This window comes from Pempheris klunzingeri, chromosome 22, assembly GCF_042242105.1.
Source record: "Pempheris klunzingeri isolate RE-2024b chromosome 22, fPemKlu1.hap1, whole genome shotgun sequence".
In the NCBI taxonomy this organism is placed as follows: Eukaryota; Metazoa; Chordata; class Actinopteri; order Acropomatiformes; family Pempheridae; genus Pempheris; species Pempheris klunzingeri.
Window position 1 is genome coordinate 17,496,908 of NC_092033.1, and position 18,065 is coordinate 17,514,972.

Here is an 18,065-nt window from a genome sequence, read left to right on the forward strand (position 1 = left end):
ATGTGACGTTACTGCTCCCATCAGATGTCCTCCATCAGTAAAACACACACACACACACACACACACACACGTTCTCTCACTCATACTTAAAAAAAAAAAAAAATAAGACAAAAGTCTCATCCGGTGACTCTCCCAGGTGAAGGTCCCGGAATGATCATCACCTCAGCGGGTCACAGTTTTCATATGAACATATCAGTTTGGCCGTGGTGTGGCGTTAAAGTCTCCAAAGGGATGGTGTAGAGATGCTGATGAACTTGCACTTCTGTAAAGTCACAAGATGCAGACCTCCGCCAAGTTCAGCAGTCCAGCCGTCTATGACATGCGAACGAGCGCAGTCCTCACCCTCATGTATCTATGGATACACCTATGGATGCGTCTTCCAAAACTCTAAGGATCGTGTCATGAAACGTTTTGCTGCATGCACAGTTGCGCTGCGCTGCGCTACGCTCTGCTACAGACACTAGTGAAGCAGCTTGGTAAGTGTTAGCGCACGTTCAGATCTCCGATGGGGACCTGCCCACATTTCACCCGCATTTTTCAAAATCCACGGACCAGGGGGCGACCGTAACGACATCGCTGTGATGTCATCCAGGTTGACAAAGTCTGCATAAAGGTGGATGACACGACGGCTCCTTAAAAGCCGTTGCTGTCATTTTTGGTAGTTTTAATCGGTCATTTGACGCAGTAAGATTGTGTTTTCGGACGGGTGTCTTCGGAGCCAAGAGTCTGCACAGTAGTAATCGCGGCTCCAACTCGGATCACTACTGCACACACTCTGGCTCCGAATTATGTCATCAGCGTAAGATGGCAGCGGCTGTTTGGGATATATTGACTTCACATTTGTACAATAGGAGTGAGCGGAGATCCGGTAATGTCTACTGGAGGTTGTCCTAGACCCTTAGATGAAAACGGTTTGCTGACATGCCTGTTACTTTGCTCTCTGACATGAAATATTAAAAGGACTGTACCTGTGGCTCCGCATGTTGTAGCCTCAGGTGAACTGACGCCATTGACTTCACTTTGACTTTGACTTGGAAGTTGCTGCAGATGGATAATCATTATAGTCCTTTTCCTTTTGCAGATTAATTTCTTGTCATCAGTTAGAAAATGTCAGTGGATGGTGAAGAATACACAATATAATGTCTTCGGCTGTCTGACCAGCAGTCCAAAACCCTGAGATCTTCCTTTTTTTTTTTTTTATTATGATGTAAAAAAGAGAGAGTCAAAATAGTTGCTGGTTAATTTTCTGCATTGAGAATTTAAAACTCGTGTCGGTAAATAAGATGCACTGGTTGTACTTTGTGATTGATTCAAAGGACTTAAGACATGAAACAAACCATAAAAGTTCTTGATAGTCAACACAGAGAGCAGGGGAAATGTTTTTAATAGTAGGCAACCAGTTTTGTGTCAGCTGTCAGAGTGTCACAATTTCAAGTAAAAGTAACTCATTATGTTGTCAAGTCAGTTTTATTTATAAAGCCCTAAATCACATATCAAATTCTGCCTTGAGGCTTCAGAATCTGTACAGAACAGGAGACCCACTGTTCTCAGGGCTCTTGTCAGCTAATCAAATCCATATCTGGTATCCACACATACTTAAAAAAAAAAGATAGACCAAAAAAGTTGCTTACATTATAGTGTTTTTTTTTCTGCTGGTGACATGAATCTTTGGACCGTTCATGAATGCATCATGGGGCCGGGCCTGGGCCCATCTTCTACCCTGTTTGATATTAAGAAACAAAATGAAATAGGATGCTAAACTTTAAAGGGAATAGGACTTAGGCTCACCTTAGGTGATCAGCACGGTCCTGAAGAAAGTGAAAGTTAGCAGCCGATGTGTGCTCAGCTGGTGGATAACCAGCCTAATATTAGAGTCTGTTGTGTGTACATAGCGTCTTAAGTCCAGTCAGGTAAAAGTGGAGATAAATATTCCTCATACAGAGTTCCATCCCTGGTTTGCTGGTTTTCTGACCCTCATACTTTCTGTGGATGAGCTTAATGATAGTGACGTCCCTGCTGTCACCGCTCGGTCTGACAGCTGTAGAGCAGGCAGGATGAACGTGACGCGATCCATCATGAGATGGCAACATGGCAAATTCATGCCCCTCATCCAAAAACTGCTGTTAGGTGGAGCCCAGTTCCAGATCTATTTTCGGCTATATCGAGGAAATGCATATACAGCTCCGGATAGATGGACACAAAGTTCCTTTTCATTTCCATCTTCTTGGTCACCAGGGTAACGAGTCCCACCACATTTATCATACGAGCGGTTGCCTGAAAAGGAGCAACTGTGACGACACCAGTGCCTTTCTGAGAAGTTCTGAACACAATCGGTACTTCTTATTAATGTAAATGATTAATTCAATGATCCATATATCATAAAGGAGTGTTAATTATGTCAGGTTAACAGCATGCATTTAGAAAGTAACTAAAACCTCGGCTACTTTTTGGTGCTTTCTTTAAAACTGTGTGCTTCTGGATTAGATGAGAATCATATCAGATGCAGCAATCTGCTCTTCAAGCATCTTGCTTTGGGTGTTTGTGTTGTCCAGCAGTCAGGACTCTCTGGTATTGTTCTTGGCCTTCTTGCCTTTATACTGTTGTTTTCATGTCATTTTTCTCGATTATCTTTCGTCATGTTACATTTCCATTATAGTTGTCTTGGTTTCCGCTCACATACAGATTGTCACGAGGTGTAATGGTCATTTTAGACGATCTGAGAGTCTTACGTGGCAGCGACTTCGCCATATTTGCTTAAGCAAACCAAGGGCTCCTGAATTCTGAGAATCCCAAAAAGAACGAGTCCATTTTTATGATTAAATGTGTCTCCCCAGTGTGTTCTCATTTTGGTGGGTAATAAAATCCTATATTAAATGACTTAACTATTGACTGACCGTTGTTGCTTCATGGTGTTGCCACCTGTTGTGTTGTAAAATCAACAGGTGACGGAGAGAAATATTTTTCAGTCCTAATTTCCATGTTCCTCAGTCGATGCTAGCTCAACCCCTCCCTCCCCTATGTGTAACTGTCCTGATGAATTCAGACTCAATTCGAGACTTCATGTTAGCGTGACGTCATATTAGAGGCGGCAACAACAACATTGCACCATCAAATCTAAAGTTCAGAAGGCATTTGTAGTGTATAGAACAGCGATGAAGTAGCATGACAAACGCTCACCTGTAGAGACGACACAGTGATACCTGTGAGGTCGGCGAGGAATCTGTGGATGCGGTTCTTTAAAAACTTCGCAACAAATCGGGGAGGTTTAAATCGTCTCTGCACAATGCAGTGAACTATTTAGTTATATCACCAGGCCGCGAACTATTTGAATTACTTAACTTTGCATTTTTTTCATATAGCAAGTCTGTTAAACAATAAACACAATGACAAGTTATTCTGACATGATTTTTCCATACAAATATATTCAGATTACTTCAGATTGTATCGTATTGTTTTGTATTAAAAGGTTTTGTCCCTGGCTCGTATCGTAGCTCATGTATCCAGATCCGCATCGCATCGGCACACGAGGAAGAGCACAGTCGTAATGGATTCCTTGTGAAAATCAGTATGAACCTCTTCAGCCCGAGCAGACCAGTCAGTGGGTCCAGCACATGTTGCTCTGCTAGACGTTTATATAATCCACTGAATTATACCACTGCTTTTTCCTACTGTTGGCTGCCTCTATGTTTTTCTGGGGCACTTCCACTACCAGAGATGTCGGTGATGCTCGTTTGCTAAGCTTGGGAGCACCGAGTGTTGCCACGCTCAAACTCACCAGTTACCCTCTCCGCCACTAATCATATCATCGTCTATCGCCATACAATTGCCAACCCTACAATCAGCAGTGACTAATGTCTCCATTCCATCGTCATGGAATGTCCAAACCGGGAAACACACTTGTCACTTAGCACAACTTGAATTGAGATGGAATTCCAAGGTTTGGAACCAGATGAGAGGAAATGTGTGCCCACTGTTTGCAAGTTGGAAAATTGGAGCAAAAACTCCTTGATCATCAGTGATCTTTGGTTTGTTCTACTACACATCCACCTTGCTACTATTTTCAGGATCAGACTACATGATAATTAGCTTAATTAGGGATGTGTGACATGGCCAAAACGTTCTCTCACAGTATATGTAATTTCAGAGTTGCACTCAAAATTATTCAACCCCCCTCTTGACAAGCATCTGCTGTCAAGCTGTTATGACCTGCTGCAAACGTGATGTCTAACCAGACACCAGGTTCTGACAGCGTTCCCGAGGAATCTTAGCGCTTAGCTCTCTAAACACTGCAGGTTTCCAGAGCTAGAAGAAGCAAAGCAGCCCCAGAGCATCACTGAGCCACCGTCATGCTTCACTGTAGGCAGGGTGTTCTTTTCAGCGTCTGCCTCATTCTTCTTCCTCCTCCAGACAAGCCGCTGTTCCATAAACCTGAAAAGTTCCACTTTTGTTTCATCGCTCCACAGGACAGAATCCCACAAAACGTCTGTGACTTATTTATATGAGTCTGAGCATATTGGAGCCAACGTTTCTTGTGCTTTTGGGTCAGTAGTGGTGAACGTCTTAGAGCTCTGGCATGGAGGCCTTCAGCTTTAGTATGCACCTTACTGTAGGAACTGAAGCCTCAGTGCCTGCTGCCACCAAGTCTTGCTGCAGGTCTTTTGCAGTCACTGCAGTTTTTGGTCACCTGCCGCCTCAGAAATGTAGTGGCAGCTGTTGATAGCTTCCTCTTTCTGCCACGTCCAGGTAGTGCAGCCAGTGCTCCTTTAGCTTTGAACTTGTGAACTATGCTTCCAACAGTATCTTTAGGAACATTCAGCGCCTTTGCTGTCTTTCTGTATCCTTTTCCTTGTTTGTGCAGGCAATGATCTCCTCTCTTAACTGGACAAATTTGGGCAATTGTTCTTACCTGCCCATTTTGCTAACTTGCAACCAAACGACACTATGACTAAATCCTTAGTCAGTCCGGGTATTTGATGTGTTCTATCTCAAGAACACCTGACGCAACTAATGACACCCTTGATTAGTTGCATCAGGTGAGCTTTAGACAACACCTGATTTACAAATGAGTGCTCTTATGAGGGATTCTGTTCAGGGGGATTGAATAGATTTGAGATGATTGTAGTCATTAAAAGTGGCATTTTATGTTGAATTTGGAGAAACCACCGGTTATATTAGTTGTGTTGAGCTATTACGATTGTTCTCGTTTGAGTTGTTCATTAACCACAGCTGAAAGTTTGTAAAGTTTGCCAATACACCTAATTTGCAAAGGGGGTTGAACAAATTTGAGTGCAACTCTATATGACGATAAAGGTGTAACACAATAAAATAATTGTTCCGTAAATTCAGTTACGAAATGGTTTTAAATAACCATACCGTACCTCATCACATTTGATTCGTTTTCTCTTTTGAAACTTTCATACAAACAAAAACACCTGGGGAAAAAACCATCTACCTACCATCTGAGGAAATGAAGACCAGAAGATTCACTTTATTTTGGAAGGAAATGGGATGGAAATGTCCTCATAACCACCGGGAAACTGCGTGTTTTACAACTGCTTTCTATTGAGGACCGTGAATGGCACAAGCTACAGGATGGATGGATGCCTGCTGTGACTGACTTCAGATTTGGAAGCTGTAAGTTTTGCTGTGTTTTTATGTTGTTTTACTGTTTATGTTGGGGGTCATGTTGAACTTGGCGATAGCACGTTGCGTGGCTGACATGGCTATCGTCTACTGTGATCACTACAGTCCGGTGCAGTGTTGGACTGGTAATGCTGTTATACTGAGGGACAGTTTGAGAGACACTGTAACTGTTATGGCTCATCTGAACCCAACTAAATAACGAGTAGTCGATGCCTTTATCTGTTCATGTTGCTTTTTGTGGTACCATGTGTGTCCGAGTTAGTCGTTTTCCAAGTCAGCTTTGTTGGCCATTCTGGGCTTGTTCTTCGCCTGTTGCTGATGAAACGTTACATAAATGTACTTGACAGAGATGCAGTGAAGGTTACAAATTAGCTATGTATGAAAAAGAAATGATCAAACTGGAGGAATTAGCTTTGATTAGTGGCCAGCTGCTGACATGCTCAGCCCTTGAAGCAGCAGTGGTACCTGGGCTGTGTGCGTAAAGTTAAGCTGAGGCTCTCTAGGCTCTGAGGTAATACTAGTATTGGTGACCGTGTTACTGCAGTTCCAGAAGCTGGCTGTCTATGACGTGACTTCTAACTTGGAAGCTATTTTTGGTTTTAGGCTGGTAGGCTGTTTACTTTGTATGTTAGCCTGTTGAACTTGGTGTGTTTGTGCTTGTACTTGACAGACCTGCCAGGAAGGTAATGATGTAGCTACGTCTGCTAAAGAAATAGTCAAACTACTTGAATTAATTTGCTTGGCAAGCCGGCAGCTAACTGACTGTGATATAGCTGTGATGTTGGTGTCCTGCAGGGCAATGGAGATGAGGCTAAGTATAACCACTGCGATCCATTAGATAAAATTGGTGCCAATAATACTAGTATTACTGAGTCAATAAATACAGTTCCAGTGTAACATGATGTGGTCGTAGTCTTGAGTTGAGATAAAGAACACCAAGTGTTTGTGCTGTTTTTAACAGGAACGTGAAGAAATGCTGTAAAGTAAGAATGCTTTCAAAACTATAAAACCTGAATGTTTATTATTGTCAATTTACAAAACTCAAAGTGAACGAACAGAAGAAAAATCTAAATCAAAACAGTATTTGGCGTGACCACCTTTTGCCTTCAAAATGGCAGAAATTCTTCTGGGGACACTTGCACACAGCTTTTGAAGGAACTCAGCAGGAAGGTTGTTGCAAGCATCTTGGAGAACTAACCACAGATCCTCTCTTGATGTCTGCTGCCTCAAATCCTTCTGTCTTTTCATGTGATCCCAGACTGACTCGATGATGTTGAGAGGCTCTGTGGGGGCCGCACCATCACTTCAAGGACTCCTTGTTCCCCTTTACGCTGAAGATATTTCCTAATGACATTGGACATTGCTTGTTTGGGGGCGCTGTCCTGCTGCAGAATACATTTGGGGTCAATCAGATGCCTTCCTGATGCTTGATGGCTAAGTATAAGTATCTGCCTGTGTTTCTCAGCATTGAGGACACCATTAATCCTGACCAAATCCCCAACTCCATTTGCAGAAAGGCAGCCCCAAATTTGAAAGGAACCTCCAACATGCTTCACTGTTGCCTGCAGACACTTTTATTATTGTGCTGCTCTCCAGCCCTTTGGCAAACAAACTGCCTTCTGCTACAGCCCAATATTTCAGTCCAGAGCACCTGCTGCCATTCTTCTGTACCACAGTTCCTGTGTTTTTGTGCATAGTTGAGCATAGTTTCCACCTCGGAGGTATGTTTTTTTTTTTTTTGGCCGCAATTCTTCCATGAAGACCACTTCCAGCCATAATTCTCTGGACAGTAGATGGATGTACCTGGGTTCCACTGGTTCCTGCTGGTTTTGAGCTGATGACACTGCTGGACATCTTGTGATTTTGAAGCGAAGTAAGCATCTTTAATCTGCTGCGCTATGTTTCCTTGGCCGACCACTGCGTCTACAGTCCTCGACTTTGCCCGTTTCTTTGCGCTTCTTCAAAAGAGCTTGAACAGAACATCTCGAAACCTCAGGCTGCTTTGAAATCTTTGCCTAGGAGAGACCTTGCTGATGAGGTTCTGTTTCAGTATAAAAAAACAGTATATTTAGTTAATCATACGCCTGACTATGATCCCACAAAATCCCCGACTTTGTGCAAGTGTACCTAGAAGAATTGATGCTGTTTTGAAGGCAAAGGGTGGTCTCACCAATTATTGATTTGATTTACATTTTTCTTCTGTTCGCTCACTTTGCATTTTGTAAATCAATTACATTTTATATTTTTGAAAGCATTCTTACTTTACAGCATTTCATCACTCTTTTGCACAGTGTTGTATATTTTATTCCATAGTGTACATCTATTCTGTTAAAAAAAAAAAAAAACCTATCTTGTCCATAGTGTTTTCACTGTACCCATATAATACCTCATATCTAATTCTGTATCGAGCTTAGTACTACTAGCACCACTACTACTTTGGTGGTCGTACTGTACTTGTGTTTGTCAACAAGTAACATTGAATCCATCATGTTTTCCAGATCATCAGTGTGGCCTGATGGAGCTCAAGTGATGCCCTGAAGACAACACAGCAGCCAGCAGCATCAGTATACTTCGGTATACATGGTCTGGACAGTTTGCATAGCCACTCTGAGCTTTAGTTATACAATGTACAATTACATTTCTGTTATGAATAAAATGCTTTATCTTTAAGCAGAGTTTTGGCAATTTTTAAATGTCGCTCTAACATTCAAGTGATTTTAAAATATATAACATTCTTTCACAAAGGTTTTATGTTATTACATTTTTTTTTTTTAACAAGTGATAAGAAAAACTTGGATTTAGGAGGGTCACAACACCTGGCTCATCTAACAACCTGACTGTGAAGATGTGAAAGAGTTTCACTTGTAATTCTGTACTACTGGTATTAAGTAATAACTGAAAGAAAAACAAGAGATTTCCATTTCACAGTCAGACTTTATCAGGGAAGTGACACAATGCAAATGATGCTGTATACTGAAAGAGTATCAAACAGATTATTTAAAGCTTTAACGAACATTTTGAAGGTGAAATATGGAAATGTCTGACATGTAAAGTTATATGGTACAGTACTCACAGTAGCTCCTGATGCCTTGGTAACAGAGCAGATTTTCAACAACAAAGAAGTTACTACAAGTGTTGTGCTCAGTACTCTTGGGCACCAATAAATGTTGGGGTTTGCACCATTTCTGGGAATAATAATTATTAAAGATAATTATACTTTGTGGAAAGTCCACCTCGATTGCTGATGTGTTTAATTTTTCCCCGATTTCAGATCACACTCCTCAAATGTATGGTGGTTAAGTTTTGGTTTTCGAGGCGGTTCTTGTGGTGATATTCATGGTTTAACTGCAGCAAAAGGCTAACTTCTTCAGAAAAACCAGTGGGGCTGATATAGAAACACTAGGTGGTATCTACTCAGGTTTATGGGAGGTGACCAATCAGAGCAAAGTGGGCTTTTCGGGAGGGAGGGGGGGGGGGGCTGCAAGGACGGCAGCACTCATTTCCAGTATGAGGAAAAAGTGTTTTTGACTACCAAAACATGTAAACCCTCTCTGAACCAACCTCTTCCTCCTCCTCTCTCCTCATTTTGCATTTTAAAGTAATCAGCTTCTTACAGCACAGTTAGTTATTTTGTAAATTTCTATGCCGCTACATACACACGCATCACACACTGTGTGTGTATGGTGCCAAGTGCTGGCGAATCATCATGTGCTCGCATGAATGTGACCACATGAAATTTTAACTTGCACAGTAATAAAAAAAAAAAAAAATGGTCGCATATATCAACAAAAAGATTCTTTTTTTTGCAGTCTTTCGCCAAGTTTGACAACTTCCACAGTGTGTTCTTTAGTTTTGACCAAAAGGACACAAAGCGCTCTTCCATTCACATCTGTAAACATTGGTCTGTTGGGAGGAACAGAGAAGGAGCGTATAATAAATCTGCATAAAGAAATGACGACGGTTCTACAGCAGAGGGGAAAACAGTCATGTTTGTTAACCAGCTGATTGCTTTACTTTATTCATCCACCTCTGTTAGTTTTTATCCATCCGTTTATTCTAATGTAACTACTTCATAAATGGTCAAATGATGAATAAGAGAAACAATCTAAATAAAGACACAAAATATGACGACATACCTTCATGTACATTGATGCAAATGTCATTTGTAGATTGTAAATTTCTGTATTAACTGTTATCACTGAATTTTCCCCTCAATTTCTTAAATGTCTTGGTCTTCCTTGCAGGAAAAAATGCCACTAAAATAGATAAGTGAGATTTGCCCATATAACAATATGACACCCTCTGTGACACCATGGTCTGCTGACAGTCTCCCCTCTCCTCGGCACCTTCCTCCTCGTCACCTCCGTACATCCGAAAGTTGAGAAAGACTGCATGCTTTGAGTGATTCGGGTCCAACATGTAGTCTGCCATGTCTGCTGACCACATCATGGCAAGGATTTCTGACGGCCTGATGTGACACAGTGACCATTTGCGAGTCTGACACTAGCATTATAAGAACCTTTTGGCCCTTCAGCAGAGCCGTGTTGTGCTCTCCTAGGGAGGCCAAGTCAGCAGAAGAATAAATCTGTGGGCTTCCGACTCATAAATATATATTTGCTAACATTGTTTGGTGTGTTTCCCCACAGATCTGGAATATCAAACAGATGATAAAGTTGACACAAGAACACCTAGAGGCTCTTCTGGACAAGTTCGGAGGAGAACACAATCCTCCTTCCATATATCTAGAGGTAAGATAAGTTTTACTTTAAAGGATGACGCAGGTATTTTCAAACATGGGTCCCATTTTACATACTATGGGTTTGAAATAACTTGTAAGTACAAAAACCTTTTGATGCTTTGATTATTTGAATTGCCCCAAAGGGTTATGCTGCAGCTGCTTGCTGCGGCAATCTACTGGACCAATGCCAAAACGCTTTTTAGTCATTTTGAACCCAAAATATGTAAAAAAAAAAAAAAAATGGCTGAGGTTTGAAATGACCTTAACTATCCATTAACGAATCATGTTAATTACATTTGAAGTGTTGATGTTGTCGTGTCAGTGCTTTTCTGGTGCGTTGTCTCTTTCAGGCCTATGAAGAGTACACCAGTAAACTGGATGCCCTGCAGCAGCGGGAGCAGCAGCTGCTGGAGGCCATGGGCAATGGTACAGACTTCTGCACTCCCTCACCCATGCCAGCCCTTCTGGAGGTGAAGATGGGAAGCTGCGGGGTTGGAGGGGGTGCTCAGGGCTTTCCCTCAGCCCCCAACACCTTGGCCGTCCTGCAGACCCCCACGGACGCTGGCCGAGCCAACCCTCGCTCCCCTCAGAAGCCCATTGTCAGGGTCTTCCTGCCCAACAAACAGCGAACAGTGGTATGTCTGATGAGCTCTCTGAGGATGTATATATAGTAGGCGTAGATCGGGGGTGTCAAACTCAATCAAAGAAGGGGCCAGAATTTAAAACACAGTCTAAGTTGCGGGCCAGATGAGCTCAATATTTAGTGAAGACTAAAAGTGACTCTTTTATTATAGTATATAATATAATATATATTTTATCCAGAAATATGAATTTAAACAGTCAAACTTCAACAACTTTTCCTCAATAAAATAAATAGAATTTAAAATTTTTTTTTTCTTTTTTTGTACTTCTCCTGCTGTAGTGTCGTCTTATATTTATATTCTTTAATTACGGCCACATCAGCTCCACAAACAAGACACACAGGTTCACCTCTGACAGACAAACAGGTAAAATTCTGTCCCCCACCTGCTTTGAAAGTCTCTGTTTTCAAAGTCCACTTTTCATTTAGCCATTTATTTTGGGGGGGCTAGCTTAAGTGTCACTATAACAGCGCTGACCGTTGCATTGATCCGCTGATCGGTGTGTCAGTATACCTGCTGGAGGACGGGTTGCTACACAGGTCCTGACTAGCGCGGCAGCTGTGCATTGTGGGATTTGTAGTATGAGAGGTGGGAGTGCTGTTTACTGACGGGCCATTCTTAATAGTCACATGAAATTATCTCGCGGGCCGTATATAATTGTATCACGGGCCGGATGTGGCCCGCGGGCCTTGAGTTTGACATGTATGGCGTAGATGGTAGTGGATGTGATTCTAAAGGTTATGGACTTTGATTGTCAAAAATGATGATGAAGAAACCGGCTACATTTATTTGATAGATAAAAGTAAACTTTTGCTCATTAAGGCTAATAAATGCAGAAATATGAGAAATATGTGCCTCAGAGTGCAGTGACATCAGTTAAATTGATCAACTGGCCTCGTCTTTTGAGCTGTGAGGGGTCATCTTGACCCGCTTTCGTGCATGTCCATAAAATTCACTTTTTTTTTTTTAGCTTTTCTTACTTCTGGAACAGCATCTGGAAATTACAATTTCTTCTTTCTTCTCTGTTAATAAGGACACAGGAAATTTTCGTTTTGTTTTTTGGGGGCAGAAAGTAGGCAAGTAGCAAACATACTATTTCCTAATGGGATGTGTCACTTGAAAGTGGCAACTAGGGATGCTGGTTCAGAATTTTTTTTTCTTCAGACTGATATGTGGCCTTCACTGACCAATCATTAACTGTTAACTGACTATATTAAAATGTGCCACCTAGAATGGGTGAATGTTTGTAACCCAGTTTAAAATTGGAGCTTCTCACCCATGATGTTAACGGGGTTTCCGTAGAGACCCTGCCCCCCCCGCCCACACGTTTCACAATCTCTTGCCTACATTTTGCCTCAAGTCCTGTTCCGCTGCCACTGGCTGCAGGGTTTGTTTGTGTTGAAGTGCTGTGCAGCTGCTCATCCCACATCGCACTCTCTATCCCATGGGTCAGTTTAACTCCCGTAAATTAACACGCAATTAAATGGTCTGTATTTGTAAAGCACCTTTCTGGTCATTTTGACTACTCAAAGCGCTTCTCTATCACACCCTCATTCAGCCATTCACACATCATTCATACAGGAGGAATCTGAAGTTGGAGGAGACTGTTCTTTCACACACATTAAAGTTGACTCATAGGAGCTGAGGATCGATCAGCGAACTTTCAATTGATGGACCATCCACCCTACCACTGAGCCAAAGCTGCCCGCTTTAGATTGTTTGCATATAATTAACACTAGTCATTTTTTTTTTTAAATGATCGCAGGTTACATCATATGAAACTCCACGTCGCAAAACTTTAACCAAACATACACATGGCATATTGCTTATTATTCAACATAAATACTTTGAATGGTAGCTATTATCATGTCATAATGTTAAGATAAGATACTGTATCGTTTATTAATCCCTCAGTGGGGAAAATTTGCTGTTACAGCAGCTTAAGGGGACAGACAAAGCACACAGTTAAAGAAATAGAAAATGAAATAAACATAATATATACAGAAGAAAACCTTACGTACACGAAGACACAAAATGTACACTGAATACAATAATTACAAAGAAACAACAGGGTGAGATGGGATGGAAACATGATGTGGATTATTGCACAGTTATGTAGTAATAATAATAATAATAATAATAAAGTGCATTAGGTGGTGGTTCTGCTTGTGATTGGTGCAGCAGGCTATAATGCAGCATTATACAGTCAGGTTGTGCGTTGTCTAGCGACATAGATATGATGCGGCATAGATGCTGGGGTATTTCCTCACTGTGACTGATCTTTGGATAGTCTAAAATCTCAATGTCTGTATGTACTGATTACACCTGATATATGCAAATCATATCTATTCTTGTAGAAAAACACCTCATACAGGTGGAAAACGGCTTATGCCGCCGGATCAGGAGTGATAACAATATGCCAGTAGGAAATGGCTCAGGCCATGATGATAGCAACTGGTAACTCATGAGCAAATGAGCTGGTTAACCCTTTATAGGGCACTCATTGAAATACTTAGAAATTCAAAATTTCAACCCTAGACCATCACTGGTGGTCATTACAAGAACTCCCACTTAAGTTACCAAATATGGTCCCTTACCCGATAAAGGGTTAAGATAGTTAGGTCAGGCAAGGGAGGCAATCAAAGGGAAGTGTTCCACAAAAACCGGACCAAACCAGTCTGACCAACTATGAACTTCTGTACTTCAAAATAAGGTGAACAGAGCAATAAGTCGTTCAGCTTGGTTTTACCGGCTGGTTGTTGCTGGTGTCTTGTGTGTAAACTGTAAACTGTGTTTACACTAAATAAGCACATGGACAACTTGAAAACATGTAATACTGTACTTATGTTCAGAATGCCTAGTTGTGGCGTAACAACAAATTCAAAGTCTAAAAATCAATAATATAACAATTTATCAGCTGATATTCATTTTGTCATTGCCATCAATATATATTTTTTTTTTTAGTGGCGACCATATGTGCGATAACTGAGATAAGCTAATGTTGGCCAATATATAATGATAATAATAGATTGCGCTTTTCAAAAACAAATTTACAAACTGCTTCACAGACATAAAAGCAGAAACTACACAGTGCAATTACAAATTACAGTAAGTGCAGTGTGGTCAAGAAATAGAAACATAAAACATAATGAGTAAAAATCTTAATAACGAATGAATATAATCATAAAACAAAAACAAAAACTTAAAAAAGCCATTTTGTAAAAAAGAGACAGAGAAAAAGGACACTTGAAAGAGGACACTGAGGCAGTTCTTTCACAGTTGTGAAGCCCTTATGGCGAATGTCCTACTACCCTTGTTCTCGAGCAGTGTAGCTCTGAAGAAGACATCTGAAAGCCAGCAGATTATCCTATTCTTGTATCAGTGGTTTCTTTTTGGTCCTTGACTCTCTTTGGTTCTTGAAAAGGCTGCAGAAGGCAGATTATGGCGCAGAGAGCCGACAGGAATGCATTAAAATTCTGTCAGAAATTCAGGACCTGCCACGTCTACAGACTGTCAGAATATGACATGGAATCTCTCCGTCTCTGAAATTAAAAAGACAAATCATTGTGATTGACAAAAGCTGTGACATAGTTTAGTAACCTTTTAAGTAAAGTCACTGGCTGGCCGTTTACCTCAAGGTGTCATTTTAAGTCTTTACAGCTTGAGCACTTGGTGTGGAAGTGGTGGTGAGAGCCCATACTGTCACACTGGCCACATTTATGAGAAATAAGCCAGGTTGAGATATACCAGAATTTCCCTTTAAGGCTGTTGCAAAATATTTGCAACTTGGGGAGTGAACATATTGGTCAGTGCTGACTGCTATACAGTGATTTCATATTGACCGTAGCCTAGGTGTGCTGGTACTTGCATAGTAAGAATCTAAACAAAATCACTACAAATGGGTTTTTCTTTGTGTTTCAGCCTTAAGAAAAGGAAGCGTTAAAGGAGAAGTCCAGTATTTTTAAACCTGTCCCCTATTTTTACATATTTTCAATTTGAAATGACTAATAGGTACAAAAAGTTTTGGAATTGGTCCAGAGTAGATCACCTCAGCGAAACGGGCTACAATGGCAGCAGCGTAACATTTGAAAGGATCTGAACTACCCCTCCAAAACACCTAAGTCGCACAAAGTTCCGTGTTCTCTGTCCCCATGTTCCCCTCAAGCATTATTTATGTACCCATTCGATATTTGGACACCAAAATATGTCAAATATAGGCCCGTGGTTTAGAAAATGCAGAAGTTCTCCTACAACATGTGTAAAGTGTAGCGTCAGTGGGACACTGAGCACAGAGGCTGGAGTCTTTTTCTGACATTAGTTTCATTATCTATTTACAGGAAGGTTTTTTACAGTGTATTGGGCTCTGTGCAGGTTGATGATTAGTGTGAGGCCCAGGGAAATGAGTGAATATAGGTGACCCACTTTCACTTTGATGAGTTTCACAGTGACAAGCTGCAGATAAAAGCCATGAACCAGCACACCTGGAACTGTGCTCACTGCCACTAATGGCTAAGTGGAACATTATCAACATCCGAACTTGGTTTCAACACCCAAACTTGGTGTGGTTATGTCGGCTCATTTCCCTCGCTGGTGTCGGCTCACCTGTGCTCTACGATGTTAGTTCACTGAGCGTTGTGCTGTGCTGTGTTCAGGTGCCAGCCCGCTGTGGGATGACTGTGAGAGATTCGCTGAAGAAAGCTCTGATGATGCGAGGCCTCATTCCGGAGTGCTGTGCAGTCTACAGGATACAGGATGGGTAAGTCTGTTGTTAACCTCATACCTCCAACGCGGTGTAGAGGGCGCTCACAAACGATATACATGTCGATCAGTACATTACCTGTTCTACATCAGGTGTGTTCCACATGGAGGTGTCGAGTATTCCTCATTTTGTAAAGCATGTTTGAACTTGTGTAATAAACTGGTGGGTTTTTTTTGTAGTAATATAGAATTTTAAGTTAAGCTACTCTTTTAATTTGACCAAACGTTTTTTTTCCGCCTGTTTCTGACTGTGTACCAGTTGAATCATTGCACTTGTGTGCTGTCTAATTAACCCTACATCATTTGGTGGATTATGTCAGTGAACATATACAGCAGTCTTTGCCACAGTAGTCGTCTTTGCTCACGCGATCATTCAGGTACGTGGAGGAAGTGAACCCACATTCTGGGGGAATGGCGGAGCAGGTTAAACTCTGCACTCTTACATATGAAAAAAAAACACGTAATCCTTAACTTTACATTCAAACTGTGGCTGTGGTTCAGAGGTAGATCGAAGGTTCAGTCCCCAGCTCCTCCAGTCCGCTTGTCAGAGTGTCTGTGGGCTAGACATCAAAGCCCAAGTTGATGAATAAGATTAACTGGTCGCACAATTTACTGTATTTAATTGCGGTTACATTACATTACATGACAGCAACTTGTAATAGAAATTTAAACATAAAATCATGGAATCAATATATTGTCAATACAAATGTATGTATGTGCATGTATGTATTGGTGTATTGGCAAAACGTACAAACTTTCAGCTGTGTTCAATGAACAACTCAAACGAGAACAATTTATATAGCTCAACACAACTAATATAACAGATTTCTCCAAATTCAACACAAAATGTCACTTTTAATGACGACTGCAGTCTCAAAATTATTCAACCCCTTGAATAGAATCCCTCATAAGAGCACTTATTGTAAATCAGGTGTTGTCTCAATCACACCTGACGCAGCTAATCAAGGGCCTCATTAGCTGCATCAGGTGTGCTTGAGATAGAACACATCAAATACCCGGACTGGCAAGGGGTTTGTACATGCTTTTTCAAATCAACATGGCATAAACAAATGCACAATTGGCTGGCCCATACTGCCCTCTACTGTCTAAACATGAGCATTTCTGCAAACTCTGAACATGTAACACCCCGTAGTCCCATACCGAACAGCACACAAGCACATAATTAGCACATAAGCAACACCACGTGCAGGTGGAGAATTCTGGCCCAGCTACTGTTAACCTTTAGCTTGGACAATAGTTGGGACATACAGGACATGAAACTATATATTCAACAACACAAAACAAACTATATATGTAAATTTACAACTTGTGCATGCATATATATTTTCCAAACAACAGAACTGAATCACTCCAGACGCTGTTGATGCCACGAAGAGCGACTTGGGTGATGCAGTTGTCCAAGTCTTGAGAAAAACGGAGGGTTTTATACAGGACACAAAAAAGACAGCAAAGGCACTGAATGTTCTTAGAGACTACTGTTGAAAGCATAGTTTGCAAGTTCAAAGCTAAAGGAACACTGGCTGCACTACCTGGATGTGCCAGAAAGAGGAAGCCATCAACGGCAGGAGGCCAAAAACCTTTGAGTGACTCCAAAACACCTGCAGCAAGACTTGGTTGCAGCAGGCACTGAGGCTTCAGTTCCTACAGTAAGGTGCATACTAAAGCTGAAGGCCTCCATACCTGAACTCCAAGACGTTCACCACTACTGACCCAAAAGCACAAGAAACGTCGGCTCCAATATGCTCGAATTCATATAAATAAGCCACAGACGTTTTGTGGGATTCTGTTCTGTGGAGCAACGAAACAAAAGTGGAACTTTTCAGGTCTATGGATCAGCGGTATGTCCTGAGAAGGAAGAATGAGGCATATGCTCAAAAGACCATCCTGCCTACAGTGAAGCATGACGGTGGCTCTGTGATGCTCTGTGGCTGCTTTGCTTCTTCTGACTCTGGAAACCTGCAGCGTTTGGAGGATAACATGGATTCAATCAGTATCAGGAAATCTGAGGAGAAAACATCATGCTGTCTGTGAAGAAACTTAAGATAGGGTGTCATTGGACCTTCCCACAGGACAATCAAAGTCGTTGAGTTGTTCATTGAACACAGCTGAAAGTTTGAACATTTTGTCAATACACCTAATTTGCAATGGGGGTTGAATAATTTTGAGTTCTTGAGATGTTGAGAATTTTAGTGCCCATTTCTCCTCCTCAGCTTCTGCTCTGATGTTAGCTATCTTCTAGCTGTTGGATCAGTGAAACATTGAGG

At 41.4% G+C, this 18,065-nt stretch overlaps 1 protein-coding gene across 2 annotated transcripts in view; it reads left to right on the forward strand.

The window, feature by feature from the left end:
• braf (B-Raf proto-oncogene, serine/threonine kinase) overlaps positions 1 to 18,065 on the forward strand; it is a 35,073-nt gene that overhangs the window by 1,061 nt on the left and 15,947 nt on the right. For both annotated transcript variants that reach the window (XM_070853454.1, XM_070853455.1), the window contains exons 2-4: positions 10,290 to 10,391; positions 10,732 to 11,016; positions 15,675 to 15,778. In XM_070853454.1, coding sequence (XP_070709555.1) covers positions 10,290 to 10,391; positions 10,732 to 11,016; positions 15,675 to 15,778 — 491 coding nt within the window. The remainder of the gene's footprint in view (positions 1 to 10,289; positions 10,392 to 10,731; positions 11,017 to 15,674; positions 15,779 to 18,065) is intronic.